We start from the raw sequence: 19,644 nt of genomic DNA on the forward strand, positions 1-19,644 counted from the left end.
ATATATATTAGAATCCAAGCCAAATTTACGGCTATAAAATAAAGTACTGACATCAGGAAGTCCGCTGATATCTGCATATTTGGTTAGGTGTCACCAGTAGAGAATGGTAGGCAGTGCGTGGGAAAAGGGGCGTGGCTTATATAGGAACAACAAACCAACCAATGTAATCACATAATATAAAAGTGTTATGATTTTTTTTTCTTTTTATTTGTAAAATTATTTTTGCAATTCAGCACATCTAGAGAACAAAAGGAAATGTCTTGGACAGTACCAGGAAATGGAGAAGATCTTTGAGCGGTTTGAGGCTCAAAGACAAAATTTATACGGAGTATCTTGGGCAAAGTGTGTGTTTGCAAACTCAAGATTGTAAAAGCTACACTTCCACACTTAGTGTAGACGTTTTCTTCCACTTATCTTATTATGTGGCTATTTAGATCATTGTCACAGGGTTATATGCATCCATTGCCACCCCCGGAAGATAATTTAATGTATGAAGGTGCTAACGTCATCAACGCCCACTCAAGATTTGTGTCTAAAAATGTGGTATGGATGACAGAATATCCCTACAATACATCTAAACATCACTTTGTGGTTATGTCAGGAGATATTAAACTTCCAATATACCTCAACTTCTCCAAGATACCATCATTGATAGGACTTCATACTGACTGTGAGTTACGAATAAAAGAACAGAATTGTTCCTATTGTTTCCTATTTTCTGAAACAGACTGCGCTTATCCAGAGAATTTCTATTCCATGCCCTGTGCTGCTTTGTACCTTGGTGCATGTCGCTTTGCAACCATCTGCCAGAACACTCAGAACACACTCACAGAGATGACTCGCAAGAACACACATTACTGACGGGAATAAGAGCATCACCCAGGTGGCTGAGGGATCAGGCATATTGTGAGAAGCAGCGCAATAACGTTAAATTTATGAATAATGTAAACATTGGAGATAGCACACACATGCTGGTGCACACAATTTTGCCTCTCTGTTATACATCTGTTCAAAACACATACACACTTCACACATACCCGTATGCAAATAAACGCTTTTGCATCACTTGTTGGTAGATGGGCGGGAAAAGGGGGATTGGGTTGTGGTTCCGTTATACAATAATGTGATGCAGGAGCTCAATTAACACAAAAACTCCATTGACCAAACATTACCAATCATTCTAGTTCAATTTTTAAGACCCCACAACCTTTTGTATTTCAGTTTGGGATTGTTTTTTTTTCATTTGAGGGCTGCAAAAACTGTTATTTTGATACAAGAGCGTGGCTCTGGCATGGACAGAAGGCACAAGGCCCAATTAATATTGAGCAATCATTATTTTGATTACTCAAAAAATGTCCAATGCCGAGACCAACCCACGCCCTTTTTTTATTATTCAATCAATGAGTCAATTATTTTCTGATGAATCGAAAAATCAGATCAACTAAAATTGTCTTCATTGTATTGCTTACATTAAAAAGGATTAAATTTGTATTGTAATTTCCGTTTTGGTTCAGTGAAAAATGCAATCAAAATAAAAAGAGCAATCATTGATTATCTTAATCAATAGGTGTTGGGCTGAAACAATCTAGCCTGAAAATTCTCGTAAGCATTGATCTGTTTAAAACCTGTGTGTGCAACCGTTAATAACTTATGAGTTTTTAACCAACATCAGTAAAATGGTGAATTTTCATTAAATCAAAGTTAATTCGTCTTCTGTCATATCGTACAATTGAAAAAAAAGATAATTAAAAAAAATGTTGAACTGCTGAAATGACCAAGATTGTTAGAATATCTTATTGTCTAATGATTGAGCGATTATACATGTCGAATTATCACTGAATCTTTGCACCTAGTCTTGAAAAAAAATGTTTTCCTTTTTAACTGTTTAACAAGCTATCACATTATAGAAACCTCCCAATAATTGGCTGAAATACAATATATTCACAACCTAAATAAACTTTCGACAGGAAAAAAAAAATATTGCAATTGTAAAGGTAGGCTAAACTATGTAATAGTGTTGTACCTTGTTAAATGTGTACATAAACACTGCAAAGCAATTCTCTGTCTTTTATTTAGCTGTCGATAAAGTCTTTGTTGGTGTGCAAGTTGCAACATTTGTTTTTCTCCGGAGCATCTCACGGGGCTTCAGCCCTCAATCCATCAAACCTTGTGACATCCTCGGTTAGGACGTCAAAACACAGGCCAAATCTCCTGCCGAAACCACCACGATAATGTTCTCCTCAAAGCAGTTTGAAGGTCTGCGAGAGGCTTTCTCATCTCGCATTCAGGAATTTGTAAGTGGGCATTGAGAGAAGAAGGTTGCTAAGAACACAAACACAGGCAACTCGCCTCCCATCTGCCACCACGGCCACCGCTCCCCGGAGGGCCATAAATCAATCTCTGCCATAACACAGCACTTCAACTGTCATAACTGAGACTCCAGCACATTCTATTTGTTTGAGTTGGGGGGGGACTTAAGCAATAGTCTGTCATTTCTTTACAGTTCTAAACACTCATGTAGATAACACATGCATGTTAACTACAGCAGTCACGGTTAGTTGTCAAGAAAACTAAAGCCAAGCAAAGATATTAGCCAAATTTGCACAATGGCTATCATTAGAAGGAAACCTCAATGCATCAATACATTTGTGACAGAAAAAGAGCTTGCCAGTGGCTACCACCATCTGGATTGGATGGATTCATGGACGCATAGTCATTTTTTGGAAATAAATTGTATTGTATTTATGTTATGCAAATTAGAGAAGAAGCACTTTTGGTGACAATTATAATGAAACCTCTAGGGCTGAAACTCAATTTTCTTTTAATAATGCAAATAAAACTATTCAGCTTCAGGTTGAAAAAAGATGATCTGTGTTTATCTCATTGTTTCCTCTCATCCTGAATGAAAACGTGTGGATAAAATGAAACAACTAAACAAACAGTTACGGATACAAGTGAATAAGTAAATAAATAAATGCAAAGTACCGGTACAATTAACCGAGTAGTTTTGAATTTCAACTTCCTGCCGTGAGAATACGATAACGCAACATATTGTGACATCAATAACTAGAACGTGGCATATTATAATGCAACACACATTAATAAAATCGTTAATCATATAAATAAATAGAATATAGTAGTGATAAGGGTATCCACAAGTGTTTCTCTACATACATATGTAGGAAAAATCGCAGCATACAAGGACCCCTTTAATTTGTTCGTTTTTTACTATGTTTTAATTAGCAAACCTAAATCATTCAGTTCATCAGTCTTTCAGCAGAAATCAATTTAAGGGATTCTGTACAAATAATAAGAATTATGTGACACATCTAGTCTTTACTTGGAATTTGAAAGAAATATAAGTTATGATGCAAAATCCACCTTTTTTATCATCTGGGGTGGTCATTTTGTGAGTTGATGATGGCTGACAAAGACATCTCCTTTGCTCATGCCTTGTCTAGCAAAGAAAGCCTAAGCACCATGCCATTGCCCTCCAATAACAACTCTCAAAATGACCACACTCAGTACATACATATAAACAAGAGGATTTTGCTTCTTAAAACGTATTCGACCAACACAAAATGCCATGAAAGAGAGGCCCATACAAAATCAAATTGATAAGAAATACTTTGGGTTTACTTTCCTTCTATAAGTTACTCTAACATTTGCTTGCTCAAAGACCCTATATCACTAGAAAAGACCTTCGGTTGTATTGAACAACACCTTCGGATCCAAAACCGACGCAATCAATCTCATTTTGTTTTTCAAAGCAGTTCTTTGGCAAACATTTGTGAGATTGTATTTATTTACACGTTGAGCAGAATACGTAGGTGAGTGTTCTGCTTTTCAAAACGATCTGTTATATGAAAAGAAATTCCGGATGATCTTAAATAGTACATAATACTATTAATTGCACGTTTGAGAAGCGGTGCACCGTCTATAAAATACCACAGTGCTTGCATATAATGATTTGAGTGTATGCCGAGCCTGCTTAAAAATGGTTTTGGGCTGCAAATGGCCGCCAAGCTGAAATCTGGACGCCGCTTGATTATCACATAACACATTAACGCAATGTACAAAAATTACAATTAGAAACATATCTAATGCAACTTGCTCTAATGCAAAGATATGGAAAACCAAATTACATCTTCACACGAAACACAAAACAACTTAACTCACTATAATGCAATTTAAAGTGATAAAAATGTAAGAAAACAAAATGTAAGTACATCTTAAACGACATTCCACAGACAAAAGCATTGCGTTCATGTACATAAATAATTTGAACTAATGATAGACACCATAAGAATGCAAATAGGAAATGAATTGAGGCCTCATAGGCGTATATTTGGAATTTCCAATTCAAATAATTAATTATCCAGGGAGAGTTTTGAGAGTTAACAGAAGCTATTGCGTCTTCACGTATCCATCCATTGTAGCCAACCGGTTAAATACAATTTTATTATGTTGTCCCTACACAACAGACAACTTGCAAAGTTCTTACCTTTGATGCCAAACTTGGAGTTGCCGCCAAACTTGAGGATGGCCAACATGATGAGGAAACCAAAAAAGGCGACGGCTGCAATGCCCACCACCACGTACACCTACGGGTAGGCCACAAATGAGCATGATGATCAGTTTTGGGACTAACCCAGTACAAAAGAACGAATTCCAGGAAGGCTATTACTTTCCTTAGTAATGAGTACTGTAACACGTTATTAATAAAAAGTTGTATTTCTATTGCCGTTACTGCATGGTGCATTTCAGCATTATTTTAGCTACTAGTTTAATGCAGATCATGAATTACAGTGTCTTGTGATTGCTGAATACTCTCGTGTCACTCATATGCAACCCCCGATCCACCAACCACGTGCCACATAGGGTGAGCATGTTTATATTTACACAAAAAGTCTCACTAAATACAGTTATGGCAATATTCTCCCTATTTACAACCAAGCCAAATTTAGATCTATAAATAAAATACTCAAATCAGGGAGTCGGTTTATATGCGCATTTTTGGTAGTGTGTCAGTAGCGAATGGTAGGCAGTGTGAGGAGACAGGGGCAGGGACAACCAATGGCAGGAATATGAGCAAAGAATTTACAGTAAAAGTGTGCTAAATCTAAATTATTTTTTCAATCTCCATGCCTATGCTGCTGAATTCAAGCTAAAAGTGATAAAGTCGGCCGAAGAATCAATAAGACCAGGAAGCAGCAAGAACATTTGGTTTGGATGAAAATGTCAGACAAAGGACCATCACTGGAAATTGCACTTAAGGCCCAATGTGCGAACAAGGGATATAACCATGGACAGTACCTAGAAATGGAGAAGGAAATATTTAAGTGGTTTGAAGCTCAGAGACAAAATGGATATGGAATGTCTCGGCTAAGTGTTCAATTGCAAGCTCAAGATTGCACAAGCTTATATTGGTTGGTGTATACAGTATGTTTTCTTCTATTTTATCATGTGGCTATTTCAAGGCAGGCTTCTATGCATGTACATACAGTAACTTGTACTAGTCACTTTCAAAGTAACATTACTTTTTGGATTACTTTTTAATTACTCTTTAAATTAAATAATAAGAAACTGTAATGGGACTTACGGCGACTCTGTCCTCCGGTGGGTCTGCAGTGGGGCCGTCTGGTGATTAACAAACAATACGTTAAACAGGAGAATTTAAATTATGTATTTTGTTATTTTGATTAAAAACATACTGTACAAAGGGAAGTACAAAAATATATATTGGTAGCAGTACCTATGGGGAAGTCTGCAGCCAAGAGAAGGCGATGTTAAGAAGCAGCCGGAGAGAGAAAGGAAACAAATTAGACGGCGAAAAAAACCGTTGGATATTTCAAAAGTGTTTTTTTCTCAACATGCATCTTACAAATGTTGTCATCTACCATATCGTGCAGTTGAGTCACAGAATTCTTCTTGTCGGTAGAAATACAAAAAACAGCACGAGGGAGGCATGCAAAGTTTTTTTTCCAATAAACAAGGAGGAACGACACCATTGAATGTCATGTTCACCGTAAGAATGTAAAATGAAACCCTCAGAAACCTCATGGACATGATAAGGGCCAAAATAAAATCGAAAGTATCCAACCCAAGCCCGACCAATTAACTCGACGACTCGGGAGGAGGTGGGGCGACTTGGACAACTAACCAAACCCCATGCCCTACCCCCACCAATTTTGGGTCGGCTCAGGCCAGACTCAGGTTCTGAATTAAGATCTTACCTCTACTACCTTCTGCATAATATTTGTCATTTTATACATTCAATTAAGGGAAACATTTGAGTATCCAGTTTACTCACCGTAGTAGTAGGAATCTTTGTCAGTTCCTGCCCAAAAGAAGACCACACATGATTTTAAAGTTGATCAATAGTTTATGGAAAAAAAGAAGACACAAGAAGGTATTGATTTTGAAAAAATCAAATGCGGCGTCCGGCATAATGACCTGTCAAGTGTGGGTCCTCACCGTCCCAGGGTTTGTGCATAAAATGGGCCTCAACCCGCTTCTGGTCCATTCCGTATTTGTTTTTCGCCACCAAAGTGTAGAGTCCATTGTTAAGGTGCGTGGGGCTGTCCAGCTGTAGACAACCGTGATACTCGCGCTCCGTCACTTCAAAGATCTTTGTCTTGATAAATTTGTCCTCTGTTACTGCTTTGTCATTAAGGAACCACTGCATGATTGGTTCTGGGTTGCCTGGGAAATAGAAACAATCTGGTTTTGCATTCAGGGGAATGAATTTTCAGTCAGAAAATAATATTTATTTGCTGGCCTTCTTTGATGAGGGTCAATATGATGTGTCAGCTATAATCTGAACTGTAGGTATGGCTTGGTAAAAGTAAGGTGAAGATAAAGCGTAACAGGACCAGTTTACTGTATGTACAGGCACTCCATTTGGTATTTTAAGAAATTTAGATTTTCATTTTCGTGTTTTAAGCAAATATTTTTTTATGGAAAAGGGAAACGAGTCTCTGATTCCAGATGTAAGTGAGTTAGAGGTAAGATCAGGCCTAAAGAAATTCAGCCCGAACCGACCCAAGTCGTGGGTATATAAACCCGAACCCGAAATAAACCCAAAGCTTTAGTTTAGCTGTGCAGACTTCCGCCGCGAACTGTGCGTTTTGGCTAAACTACGCAGCATGGGGTTTACTAGGGGCCGAGTCCCTCAAATAAGCACAAAAACGAACAGTTCGGCGCCGGAGTGCGCATTTTTGCAACTCGCAGCGGACAAAAGTGAAACGGAACGAAATGGCACCGAAAAGAAAATCGTGTCCTGCAGATTACATGCCGCCAATAGTGAAATATTTGGCTGAAAAGCAGAAAGATATTTTGTGACGCTTGTAAGCTATTGGCGAGAAACAGATATGACATAAGCCACGTAAAGTTGGAAAGAGGAAGCAGTGCACCTTTTAACACATGGATACAATTTTGGGGGGATTAAGTGATTCAGAGTTAACCTGATAGTTTGGTAAGCATATTCTTTATCTAAATAATTACTTGCATAAATATAAGTGCATGCTGTGCAGATCCTCAACCAAGGGAAAAATATATAAATAAAGAAAACGTGAGAGAGAGAAGCCCGGCCCGCCCGACTTAATGGTTGACACTTTAAGCCCAATGCCTGCCCGAATTTTGGGCCATGTTCAGTTACTGGTTCAGCCTCGGGCCAAAAATCTTATCTCTAAAGTGAGTGCTGTCTTCGTGCACTAGCATTCTTTGCAATTACCACTTAGCTTATTACCCCTATTATTTGTGTTGTCACATGCACAGAATATGAGGACACTGAATTTCTCGTCGATATTTATTCTACTGTATATACCTACTCGCATCCAAGCCGAATTTGCAACTATAAAATGAAATAATGAATTCAGGTTTCTGTATATCTTCATATTTGGTTGTTTGTCATCAGTAGCGAATATTAGGCAGTGTGTAGGGAGGGGAACAACAAACAAACCAAAAATCACCGGGGCAAACATAAGCACACAATTCACAGTACCATTTACTGACATTTTTGTATTTTTATGTAAAAATATTTTGGAATACAAAATGCCTGAAGAAAAATAAGTCTTGGACAGTACCCAGAAATTGGGCAGATTTGCTCATATAAGAAATGGATATGGAGTGTCACCTCTTCCACTGGTTGGTGCACAAGTTTTCTTATATTTCCCTTTTTTGGGGTTATTAAAAACATTTAAATGGGGTTGGCCCCTATGCAACTATGTACAGAGAATTGTGACGACGTAGTAACTTTCTGAGTAATGTTTTGGTGCCAGTAATGTGGGAGTTAACTGAGTTACTTTTCAAATCACGTAGCTAGTAACTGTAACTAGTTACTAGTTTTCATTGCTGGAGAGTGTCAATGAGAAACACCCATCTTACCTGCGACACTAAAGGGAATGCACCAATGGTGGTCAGAGATGGCATCGCTCAACTTGGTGATATTGGGAGGAACTGAGGAGAAGAGCATTAAAAGCAGAGAGAGAAGTTCTATCTCATTCTGCCTTGCATGAAAGAATTTCATCTAATTGGATTTTTGCAACCCCCCAAAAAAGACGGGCAAACGTACAGAGGATGTCCAATAGCAGCGAGGACTCTTTCTCCCCGACAATGTTCTCTGCGGTGCAGCTGATCTTACTGTTATGGTCCAACGATGACAAGTTGGACAACCGCAGTACCGAGCTCTGACCCGACGTCTCAATCTGAGGACACAATTAAGCGAAAATGGATTTTAACTGAAGTTTTCCCAATTTCTATTTTATTTTATCAGTACTGTACTGTGAAGCAGTGGACTATTCTTGAGCTTCACATTCATTTAGACATTTAATATACCATATATGGTATCATATTCTATTTATGTTAATATCATTTGTGTGTTTATTAATGATCTCCCCACAGTATTCTCATTGCTTTTGGTTAAAGGTCCTCGTCTGAGAATTGTTGCGTTTTTCATGCACTTTTGTATTAGGTAGGTCTTTTATAGACCATGTTGTAGGGTTTTATATGCATGTATTCACTTGGTGCTGGAGACATATTTTCACATCATTTGTATTTTTGATATATTAAAATGTTTTATAATCATTGATTAATCACAAATGAGTGGTGTAGTAGTGGTAGTGATACTGCTTCTAAATGGGGAAGAATTCCCAAAACGCAATTGACAAGGCGTGTTAAAATAGTCTGTAGTTTTGACTTAACATCGACACAAGATAATGTGTTTTCATGCTCAAACAAACAAAATAAATTAATTGATTAGTTAGCACAAGTGTGACAAAGCAACACTGACGTTGAAGACCGCAAATGAGAACCGTGAATACTGATTCACAATGGTTTTAGGGAATTTTGCAGGATCTTCCTATATTGTATTCCTGATCCTACAAATATTTTCTGTTCATGTACAATTGTCTTTGATATATTCTAGATAATGACTCAAAAAACCCTTCAAATGTCTAACATTAAAGTGTTTGTCTTCTGAAAACTGCTAACAGTGAACGAGTTAAAGTGCTTTAACAGTAAAACTGCAACGAGATTAATCTGTCCCAGGATTGTGCTTGTATCTTGAACTGCTCTTGTAACGAACGAATCAATGAAAATTAATTAATCCGTTCCCAAAAGCATCCATGTCAACCCTAAAACGCTCATATCTGTCAACCTGTACGTTTTTGCCGTACAAAGTACGTTTATTATGCATTTTAAGACGTGTACGTCGTACAAGAAAATCTGTACGGAAAAACGCAAATTTGTCAATCATGGGTACCATCCGGTATACACCGACTATCACGAAACGGCAAATCAATCAAGTCAAATGAGTTAGAGTTGTGCAGTGAAAGGAAGTCTGTCTCGTTTTAGATTTTTTTGGCTCAACTCATTAAAGAGAGCTCTCAAACGGCTCACTTGCTTTGATGCATTATACTGTATTACGAATTATTATGTTGTATAAAGAAGTTAAGAAAAAAATGAAGTATAAAAGGAGAAAATGAAAAAAGACAGGTTTGTGGTTATCCCTTTAATCAGTATATTACCAACAATAATCTAATGCAGAAAATGAATTCATAATTTGAATAAGAAAATGTATTATTCTACTTAATTATATTTGCATGTATTTTTTCCTTCTACAGTGAACGTCCAAGCTACTTAATTTTTGAACTTTTTATAATAAACCTCATACATGTCGAGGAACTCAGTAACTCACAACAAAATGTTAATTAACAATATATATGATATGACGAAACACATGTACAATATAACATGTTAAACATAAATAAATAAGTTTGGAAAAAAAATGGTGCAAGATTATTTTGTATTTTGTAAGGGAAAATACGACATTTTGTAAGGGCATGGAGCCGTGGAGGTTGACAGGTATGAACGCTGTAAGAGATATCTTCCCGAGAACAATGGCAATAGCAATTAAACATTAAAAAAGTCCAGTAATAAGATGATAGAAACAAAATTAAAAGTGAAAAAGAGACCAAAACCATCTATCCATCCATCCATTATCTGCACCGCTTTTTCTCAGTGGGGTCGGGGGGTGCTAGAGCCCATCCCAGCTATCTTCGGGCAGTGGGCATGGGACACCCTGAACTGGTCGGAAGGCCAAAACCATCTAGATTTTCCAAATGTTCCAAGAACAGCATTCAATTTACTTTGGGTGTGTCTTGGTTTAGGATTTTAGGCGATTTTTACAGGTTTGTTAAGGGGTTAAACATATCAGTGTGTTACAGTTTTAGTGTTCCTATAAAATATAACATAACATATTTAAAATATTTAATTGTGGTCATGGTTTGACTTTATAATTGCTTATTTCAACTTAATTAATTGTAATTACGTTGCTAATCCTCATCATTATTTTACGTTACAGAAATCCTTCAATGCCTTTTTGGTTATTAGGTCATCTTCAATTATGCGCACACAAAACCCCTAATGGAAATATTATCATTGCATCAAGCAAGATAAAGTGCTACAAAGTGTTGATTTAATTCTCTGGAAAGACTTTACCAATTATTCCCGCAATGACACTATTAATTTCCAAAGCCTCAATCCATTAGTCTGATTTGTTGACGATGACTCCAAGCAACAATAACGCTCGAATTTATGAGTGGCAAGCTATGTAGTCCTTGAATGCTTGTTTATTGCGATGATTTTCCCGATGCAGTCAAAATCAAATGCTGAGATTATAACTCATGCATTTGATCATTCTTGGCTCATAACTGTAATGTATTGTTCTCTGGTCTCATGATATTTAGCATCAAAAGTGTGCAGCTGGTTCAAAATGTGGCAGCGAAACTTTTGACTAGGACCAGAAGTCAGTCCATATCACCCCAATTTTAGCTAACTTGCACTGGCTCCCTGGCTGTTTAAGATGTGACTTTCAGGTTCTGTAACTAACATACAAAAGTTTTAATGGATCTGCCCTCTCTTCCTTTTCTAACTTAGTCATGTCCTGCTTGGAGCCCCCGTTTTGAAAGAACGCTTGTCTAATTATGGCGTCAAGACCCAAGAAGAAATCCGCAGGCTCGAGAGTGTTCTCGCTTCGTGCCGAGGTGCTGTGGAGTGCTCTTCTTCATGATCTGCAACTTCAGTGGAAGTGTTGTCAACCTCATACTTATGTTTTGCTGACCTTTCCTGTTGTCTGGCTAGTGGCGGAGTAATGGAGAAGGACGAACCTGGATGAGTCAGCAGACCAGCACCTGGACCTCAGAAATGTCATTATCTACATTGAGCTGGCTGAGATGGGAAGCTGTGTTTGCGCTGTCTTGGACTTCTTGAATAATTTTTGTTATTACCTACGTTTATTGTTGATGTTGACTATGTTTTGTGTATTGTTGCCAAAGCAACATCCATTGCAGCTTGATCATAATGAAAGGGAGGGAAGGTTTTTTCATTTTCCTCATGCCAATTTTTTTGAGTGTCCTTACCGGCGTGCAGGTTTCAAATCAAGGGTTGTTGTAAATATGGCCTGTGCAGTCCTTTGAGGCTTTTGTGATTAAGAGCTATACAAATAAATGTGACTTGACCCTAGTTTATGGGTTGTGTCCTCACCTCATAGTTTGTAACCAGCGCCATGTTCCAGAAAAGGTCAGGCGAGGGGACTCCTGAGGTGGCGCAGGACAGCTGCATGTTGTCACCCTCCATGGCGCTCACTTTGGACGGCGTCAGTGTCGCCATGGGAAGCTCTGAGGAAGACGAGACATAGGCAAAGCAAATTAGTGATGGAAGGAAGGGGCAACTTGTTTTTAGGATTCATTGAAACAATTTGCACGTCCACACGCAAGCAGGGAGTCAAAAGAAAGATTCCAACTCGGTGCCCTCGCCTTTCATGCGTGCACGCTCGATTCTAGCCCGCACAGAGAAGCTGTTACACACTCATTACCGCTGCAAGTCTCCAGCAAGCAGGCCGCTAGTAAACTAATTTGACACAGTTCTGTGTGAAACAGTGCTCGTGAACAATGTTTCCTCTAAGCTTCCACGGGTCTGAGCAATCACACAAAGTCTGTGAGTGTGGCTTGGAACAACGGTGAGCAACATCAATCCTGCAAGCGGCAGCCAAATCATTATCAAACATGTTCAATACCTGAGATCATATCAAGTTACTTTCTGCTGGCTTTCCTTCAACACCAGTTAGTATTTAAAAACAACTATTACATTAAATTTCAGTTTTTAAAGAAAGTATCTTTTTTTACAAAATACTAACAATATGTGGATTTAGTTGGATGCACAATACAGAAGTGGAAGTACAATGTACAGATTAACTGTTACATTCAAATAATTTGAAAATTAGTTGAATCTCACACAAGAGGGATCAAAGGGACCCCAAAAATGTGTACTTTTTCTTACTTTTGTCCTTTACTGTATTTTTTTACCCTTTTTTCCATTATCTTCCTTCCTTTGGTATCTTTTCTACTAGCTTTTTACTTCATTTTTCTTGTCTTTCTTCTTCTTTTGCTGTCAAGTTTCCTTTTATCTTTTAATTGTTACTTCCTTTTTCCTTTTTTTCCAAGGTTTGATCAGGTAACACGTTTCCAATTTTGCCTGCACACAAGATTCACAGTTGAATTTCTGGCCAAATTGGGGGTTTTGGGTATTCCTTAGAGTCTAGAAAATATGGTAAATAAATTAAAAACCTGACCAAAAATGGGTGGTTTGTGGCTTATTCATTTTAACATGTGTGCAATTGTAAGCAATCACGCAACTCCCCGATAAGTAAACTATTAGTGAAATAAATAACCCAAAAAATGTGTGTCTCCTTTCATTCTAAAATATAACTGTCTTGTTAAGTTGGTCTTTGTTAAGGGATTAAGTTCATAGGATAAACTTAAATGCCAAAAAATGTAAAGATGATTTTTTTTTTAAACTGAGCTTGGTTTTTAAGTCAAACAATATAAGCTTGCAAATATAAATCACATAAATTCCCCCATCAAGGTTAAGTGCCTCATGTGAACCTTCATTACTTCTGTTGGCACTGTGTAAAATGATGTAGAAACAACAGCAGTTTTGAAAATGATAATGACTCTTGCATTTACTACGCAATAACTTTATTACAGCTATATGTATTGGCTAATTGGTGACGAACTTCGATCAGTGCCATATAAGAGCATCCATTGTAAAAGTGCCTAAGCCAAGCTGCTCGTCATTGTCTAGATCTTAATCGGGTCATGAAAGTTATGTCCGCCTTGTGCATTAGTTATTTAGGATCACATAAAAACGAGGAAAATGTCCTCTCAGGCCCGGATCCCAACGGCAAAGCGTTGACAGCCAGCGCGCATTAAACCGGACAGATTTCTTATCAAGTCCTTTTGTCCATCGGCCTGTCACCGCAGCAACCCACTTATCACCACGGCAACCCGTTCGATCACTACCAGAGACCGTAAAAGACAATTGCTTTGGTCGTGCCAGCAGCCACATATCTTAACAGCAATCCTAAAAAAAATGCTTCATCCAATTAAAGTGTCCACAGGCCTAAAGATGAGATTCTGTTGGGAAATTATTTCCACCCTTGGCTCTTGGAGGCAAAATAAACCGTGACGTAGGGTGATTGTGATCCACGCTTTGAGAAACCATCTGAACGAAGGAGCTAATTACCATGGCCACTCAGCTAGCAAATATTTGTTGCGTCTCCGTTGAGTTGCAGCCCGCCTGCAGCCTGCACGAAAACATCTGGAAAATCACGGAAAGTGGACACGTTCTGGTACCAGTATGGCACTGGGATTTACATTGGGAAGTGTTCTAATTGCTTGTTTTATTTTTGCCCACATGTGGTCATGTTCTGGAGCAGGGTTTGGGAAAGTATGGCTTTTCATGAGTACATTTGGATTGGAGATAAAACACGGGCCTCCTTGCAAATTTAGTCTATGCAAACTGGAAGCAACACTTTAAGCCCATTGCTTGATGCCAAATATAAAGTGCAAAGTTTCACTTCCAGTACACTGATGGTGTTACACCAACAAACCTGTTTTGGCTGTATGTCTCTAAGGAAACCTCTCTATGGAAGCTCATCAGACCGTCTATGTTCACAGTTGAGACACTTTATGATTAAAAACCCATGGAACAAACTGTAAACATTTGAAAACTCCAGCTAAGCACAACTTGATAGGGGGGGGGCGGTAGAGGTGGTCATATCCCTACAAATGTAGCGCATCCACCCAAATGCATCCGTATCCTTCTTGTCAGGCAAATCAAGTCACATCAAGTCATGTTTATTTGTATAGCCTTTAATCACAAAGAGACTCAAAGGGCTGCACAGACCACAGATTATTGCAAACCACAGACTATGATGACACCATCACCTGATCTGAGGGCAAATAATACACAGATACACAGAAATTGTCAACATGAAATATAGGTTGCAGTATTTTGTGACATAATTACAAAGTACTCTGCATGGTCCCTGTATTGAAATCATTTTTTACAACAAAAATAACAGTCAAAATGACCATAAACGATCTTAAGAAACTAGAGGAGAGAAACAAATAAGTGCTATATTTGTTGATATGGGACACAGGCTCTGGCATTAGTATTATGATTTCATTTTTTTCATCATATCATCAGACAGTGAAATAAAATGTGCTGAATAACAAGCTTTTGCCTGGAGAGCAGGTTGTGTGGTTTTGTTGAAGAGTATCTTAAAATGTCATGGCTTTTAAAAAACATGAAATATGAAAATATATTGCTTTAATGGCTCTTTGAGTTAATGGTTTACCAACCCCTATTCAAGTGCAACATGGAAGAAAATTGGAATTAATTTCAGAATTTAAGAATATTATGTTAGGACTTTCTATAAGAAAATATTGTGTTGTATGGTAAAAGGTTTATTTTTTGGGCTAAAACAACAACAATAAGGGAACAGTGTATATTAATTAGCGCCTCCTTAATGGTAAAAAAAAAACCTAATTTATTAAAAACATATATATTGATCTAAAAACTGTTTTGAAATACAAGGAACTGTCATAAAACCTGTTTTTTAAAATACTTGTAGGTTAAAAAATTAGCATTTATCTTATGTGACATGAGCCTTGTTTGGAGGGCTCTGACATATTTCCACGATCTTAAAGCTAAGGTTACCCCAAAAACCTTGCAAAATTAGGAGAAATATTGCGCCATTTGGTCACTCTGAATCTCTGTAGTTCGTATTCTTCCTTTTTATTTTAGCACCAGTTCGTTTGTACATTGTCAAAAATATTTTCGAAAATATGATTTATTTTCGATACAGCCTAGAAAAGACAATAGCTGCAAAAAATAACAAACTCTCTAATGATAATACTGATATAAAATAGATTAGAGCTCCTGGTATGCCAACACTAGATCTCTGGCAGTGAAGGCTGGGCAGACGCTCCACTTCCCGGGATTTCTCTGGAAAAACAGCCTGAGACAGAAGCTGCTGGTGTCCTTCTACAGAGCAAACTATTGGTTGCTCTCTACCAGGTCCAGAGGACATTGCCGATTTCCGATTCTGAAGCAAAGCCAACAACATTATTAAGGACTTTTGTCACCTCGCCCAGGGCCATTACCACCCTAAATAAGCAAACAATATTGATTAAAAAAACATGCTTACTTATGCAGGGAAAAAACTGGAGAGTCTTGTTATATATTTTTTTCTAATTTTTGCACAATGTTGCAACTAGTGTCATTGCTCTATTTTTCTGAGTCTGACTTACAACATAGGCCAATTTAGTAGCACTAACTTGTGTTGTGAATATCGGTTATTTATCCTAGTATTCTCTTTCATCTTATTTTTAAAACTTGTTTAACATGTTAATCCTTGATCTAATCTATATGTAAACAATGTTCACTACGTTGTTATCAATGGCACGAAAGACAACTCCTATTCTATTCTATTCGATTCCATTCCATTCCATTCCATTCCATTCCATTCCATTCTATATAAATAACAAGTGGAGTATTTGCTTATGCTTAGCCAGGGAATATGTTTATGTGCATGTGTTTCATATAAGTTTATGTTTTGATGCTTTTTTTTTGTTTTTGCTTTTATTTTTTCACATTAGTTACCACGGATTTGTGTAGAGGATAGAATAATGATCAATATTGAAAACATGAAAATGACAATGGTGTTTGTGGGAGTGGAGTTAAACCGGTTGAGGGTAGGTATTGATTTGGTTTGTTGAATGTATGAATTGTGTTTTTCGTTTTTTTTTTTAAATTGGTATGCATATGTGGTCAAAAAATGGCGTAAAACAGTTTCAATTGCTGGTAAATACATATCTCCGACAAATGCTGAGGAAACTTTAATTTTGATTTTAATTTTGACGCATTTCTGTAATTTGCCGGGTGCTAAAACGATTGCAGACAAAGATGGTAGGAATTGCATTCGAAAGAAGAGTTTCTTACAATCTTTGTGAAGTAACAAAACAGACTTACTGTATGTGTGACTTATGTGCAATGCTCTCTCTAAGCTGCGCGCGTGCGCAATCGCACACCGCCCGCACATTCTCAGCGCACAAGAAAATCTATCCAGCGCATAAACAACATCAACATAACGTATTAATTAATATCTAATATTAGACCTAATCTAATCTGATTAATTCGCTCAATAATATTGTTTTTTTTGTTTCTCACTCAGTGAGTGAGCGGTGTCTAGCCAATGATACGATACAGTTCACTTACAGTACAAAGCCAATCATGGCATTGACAGTGTTTGCGTCTGGGCCCTGCCTATATGCGCTGTGCAGGTTAGCTATCAGGTTAATAGATGCTAATACAAACCCGCATCATGGCGAAACGAACAGGTAGCGACACATCCACTCACCAAGCCACAGTAAAAAATAAATGCAGTACTTTTAAGATGAAATGGTTGACGGAGTATGTGCAAATTGAAGAAAAAGCGGTGAAATAGGGTGAGACTTTTTCTTTTTCAAGTGAGAAAGGTCTACTCTGCAAAACATGCAGCGATGCCAAAGTAGCAAGTGAGTTTTCAGAGGGAAAAATGTGGATTGAATGGAAGCTGGACTATCTCAAGCGTCACATTCAGCATAAAAGTCATCTAAAAGCTGTCGAAACTGTACGAAGACTCAAGATGGGACAGGGGATTTGTACATTATTGCGTTTACATTATCCCATTTTTCAGATTTTTGTCTTTTTTTTAAGTGGACCAAATTACTTATTTAAAAATAAAGCGTGCATATCTGATGTTGCTTACAGTAGTCTTCAGTTTGCTCAGGGAGCTTGTGTGTATGCCCAGATACATGAAAAATTTGAGGGAACATTGCTTATGTGTGCACTGTCTATGTATCGTCTACATGTGTGTCTTAGTGTAGTGTGCCCTAGCATAGTGTTTTTGTGTTTTTTATTTTCTAGACACCGAGGGCTGAATGAAACGCAATTTCAGTTCCCTGTTTATGCTGCAAAACTGACAATAAAGTTGACCTTGACTAACAGAGATCAAATGGGGACAATCAATGACTTAGGACTTTTGTGTATTGAGCAGAATTCATCAGCTTTATTTTTATGCCTTCTAAAACAAAAGAAATATGTGCATCAACATAATAAACTGAGCTATAAAATTCAGGTTTTCGGTTGCAAATAATTGGGAATTTGCAACATTGGATATGTAGGAGTTCATGTTTTCTTTTTCTTTTAAGCCATTGATACTTGTGTTTTTCCTTCAAAACATGTTTGAAGATAAACATTCATGTAATTTCATTCAAGCAAACCGGAATATATCGTATTATTAGAGGAATTTAGAATTATGCTCCCTCGTATCTTTCAGATTGAATTCCCCCCTATGTTTCTGCCCGGAGCGTTCGCTCTGAAAGTGCTGGTCTACTAGTGATCCCGAGAGCCAAGAAGAGATCCGCAGGTTCGAGAGCATTCTCCATTTGGGCCCCGGTGCTGTGGAATACTCTTCCCCCTGAGATTCGATCTGCAACCTCAGTGGAAATGTTTAAATCTAAGCTTAAAACACACTTCTATTCTATAGCATATGAATAACCTATATTTTATGTTGATAATTTCGGTGTATTATTTGTTATTGCAACATCCAGTGCGGCCCCTTTAGATCAGGAGATGGTGTAATAATAGTCTGTGGTTTGCAATAATCTGTGGTCTGTGAAGCCCTTTGAGACTCTGTGATTAAGGGCCATACAAATTAAAATGACTTGACTTGACCTTTTTTAAAAGCTGTGGTGGGACTCATTGCTTTCGATTGTTCATTTGGTTGTAAATTTGCCTCATTGAACCCAATTTGTTTTTATAAATAAGTTTACATGATTAAAGGTCAGAGGACCTTCTGTTTTGGTTGGACTTCATTTCGTTTAATTTCTCTGATACTTTCCAATCGTATCAAACTTAAATAGTATCCTCATGTATCATTGCGCTTTCATTTTACCCCCCACTTTTATTAAATTCCACTGTTGTCCTAAAAACGCGTGTGATTACGGCATTCGCGTCCCGCTGGTTTAATTTACTTGCACTTTACCGAAGCGCTCTTTGAATTCAGACGGCAGGAAATCCAACAAAAGTATAAACGCATTCTACGCACACTCAAGCCATCTGGTCTCCTTAGTGGCTTTGTTCTGCCGTTTACTGCCTACATGTGTGATTTGTCTTTGTACACAGTGTATAGGCAGCAGCACAAAATTTTGCTTGTATTCATTTCAGAGAGTACAAAATGAAACTTTTTTTTTTAAATCAAATGTGAATTCAGTAATTCCTGGCAATAACGCGGTTGTAGCATTCACGGTCTTGCTGATTCTTTATCATGAATTGTATTCAGTATTCTGATAGGCTAACCAGTCCCTAAGAGAGCAGGTATTGGTTAAAAAAACATAGAATAGAATATACCTTTATCATTGTTACAAAATGGGTCGAACATATTGTGACAATAAAATTGGACGTGGCACTCCAGTTTGACATTTTACTGAGAGAATAAAAAACAAAAAAGAGATTAAAAAAAAACACTAAAACAGAAAGACTAACTTGAGAGCCTGAAGCCGCTGCACTCCCGCGCGCCGCCATATTAAATACATGTAATAAATGTTTACAGATGCAGTATACAGTACTTTTATTTCTTTTAGCCTTTTTCTTTGGTCTCTGTGCTCATCTCTGGAGAAAGTGAGGAGACTTTGCATTGTCAAAAAATAATTAATATTTGGCACGCAAGAAATATTGACTGCATATAAAATACAT

General features: G+C 37.6%; 1 protein-coding gene across 6 annotated transcripts in view; it reads right to left on the reverse strand.

The window, feature by feature from the left end:
• ntrk2a (neurotrophic tyrosine kinase, receptor, type 2a) overlaps positions 1–19,644 on the reverse strand; it is a 149,387-nt gene that overhangs the window by 112,017 nt on the left and 17,726 nt on the right. For 2 of the 6 annotated variants that reach the window (XM_088336046.1, XM_088336045.1), the window contains exons 6-13: positions 12,046–12,179; positions 8,576–8,708; positions 8,389–8,460; positions 6,457–6,705; positions 6,314–6,340; positions 5,756–5,767; positions 5,603–5,640; positions 4,505–4,604 (exon numbers count right to left, since the gene is read on the reverse strand). In XM_088336046.1, coding sequence (XP_088192172.1) covers positions 4,505–4,604; positions 5,603–5,640; positions 5,756–5,767; positions 6,314–6,340; positions 6,457–6,705; positions 8,389–8,460; positions 8,576–8,708; positions 12,046–12,179 — 765 coding nt within the window. The remainder of the gene's footprint in view (positions 1–4,504; positions 4,605–5,602; positions 5,641–5,755; positions 5,768–6,313; positions 6,341–6,456; positions 6,706–8,388; positions 8,461–8,575; positions 8,709–12,045; positions 12,180–19,644) is intronic. The other 4 variants (XM_088336048.1, XM_088336047.1, XM_088336049.1 and 1 more) reach the window with 3 other exon arrangements.

Source organism: Urocampus carinirostris, chromosome 5, assembly GCF_059441175.1.
Source record: "Urocampus carinirostris isolate Australia breed hairy pipefish chromosome 5, RoL_Ucar_1.0, whole genome shotgun sequence".
Taxonomy (NCBI): Eukaryota; Metazoa; Chordata; class Actinopteri; order Syngnathiformes; family Syngnathidae; genus Urocampus; species Urocampus carinirostris.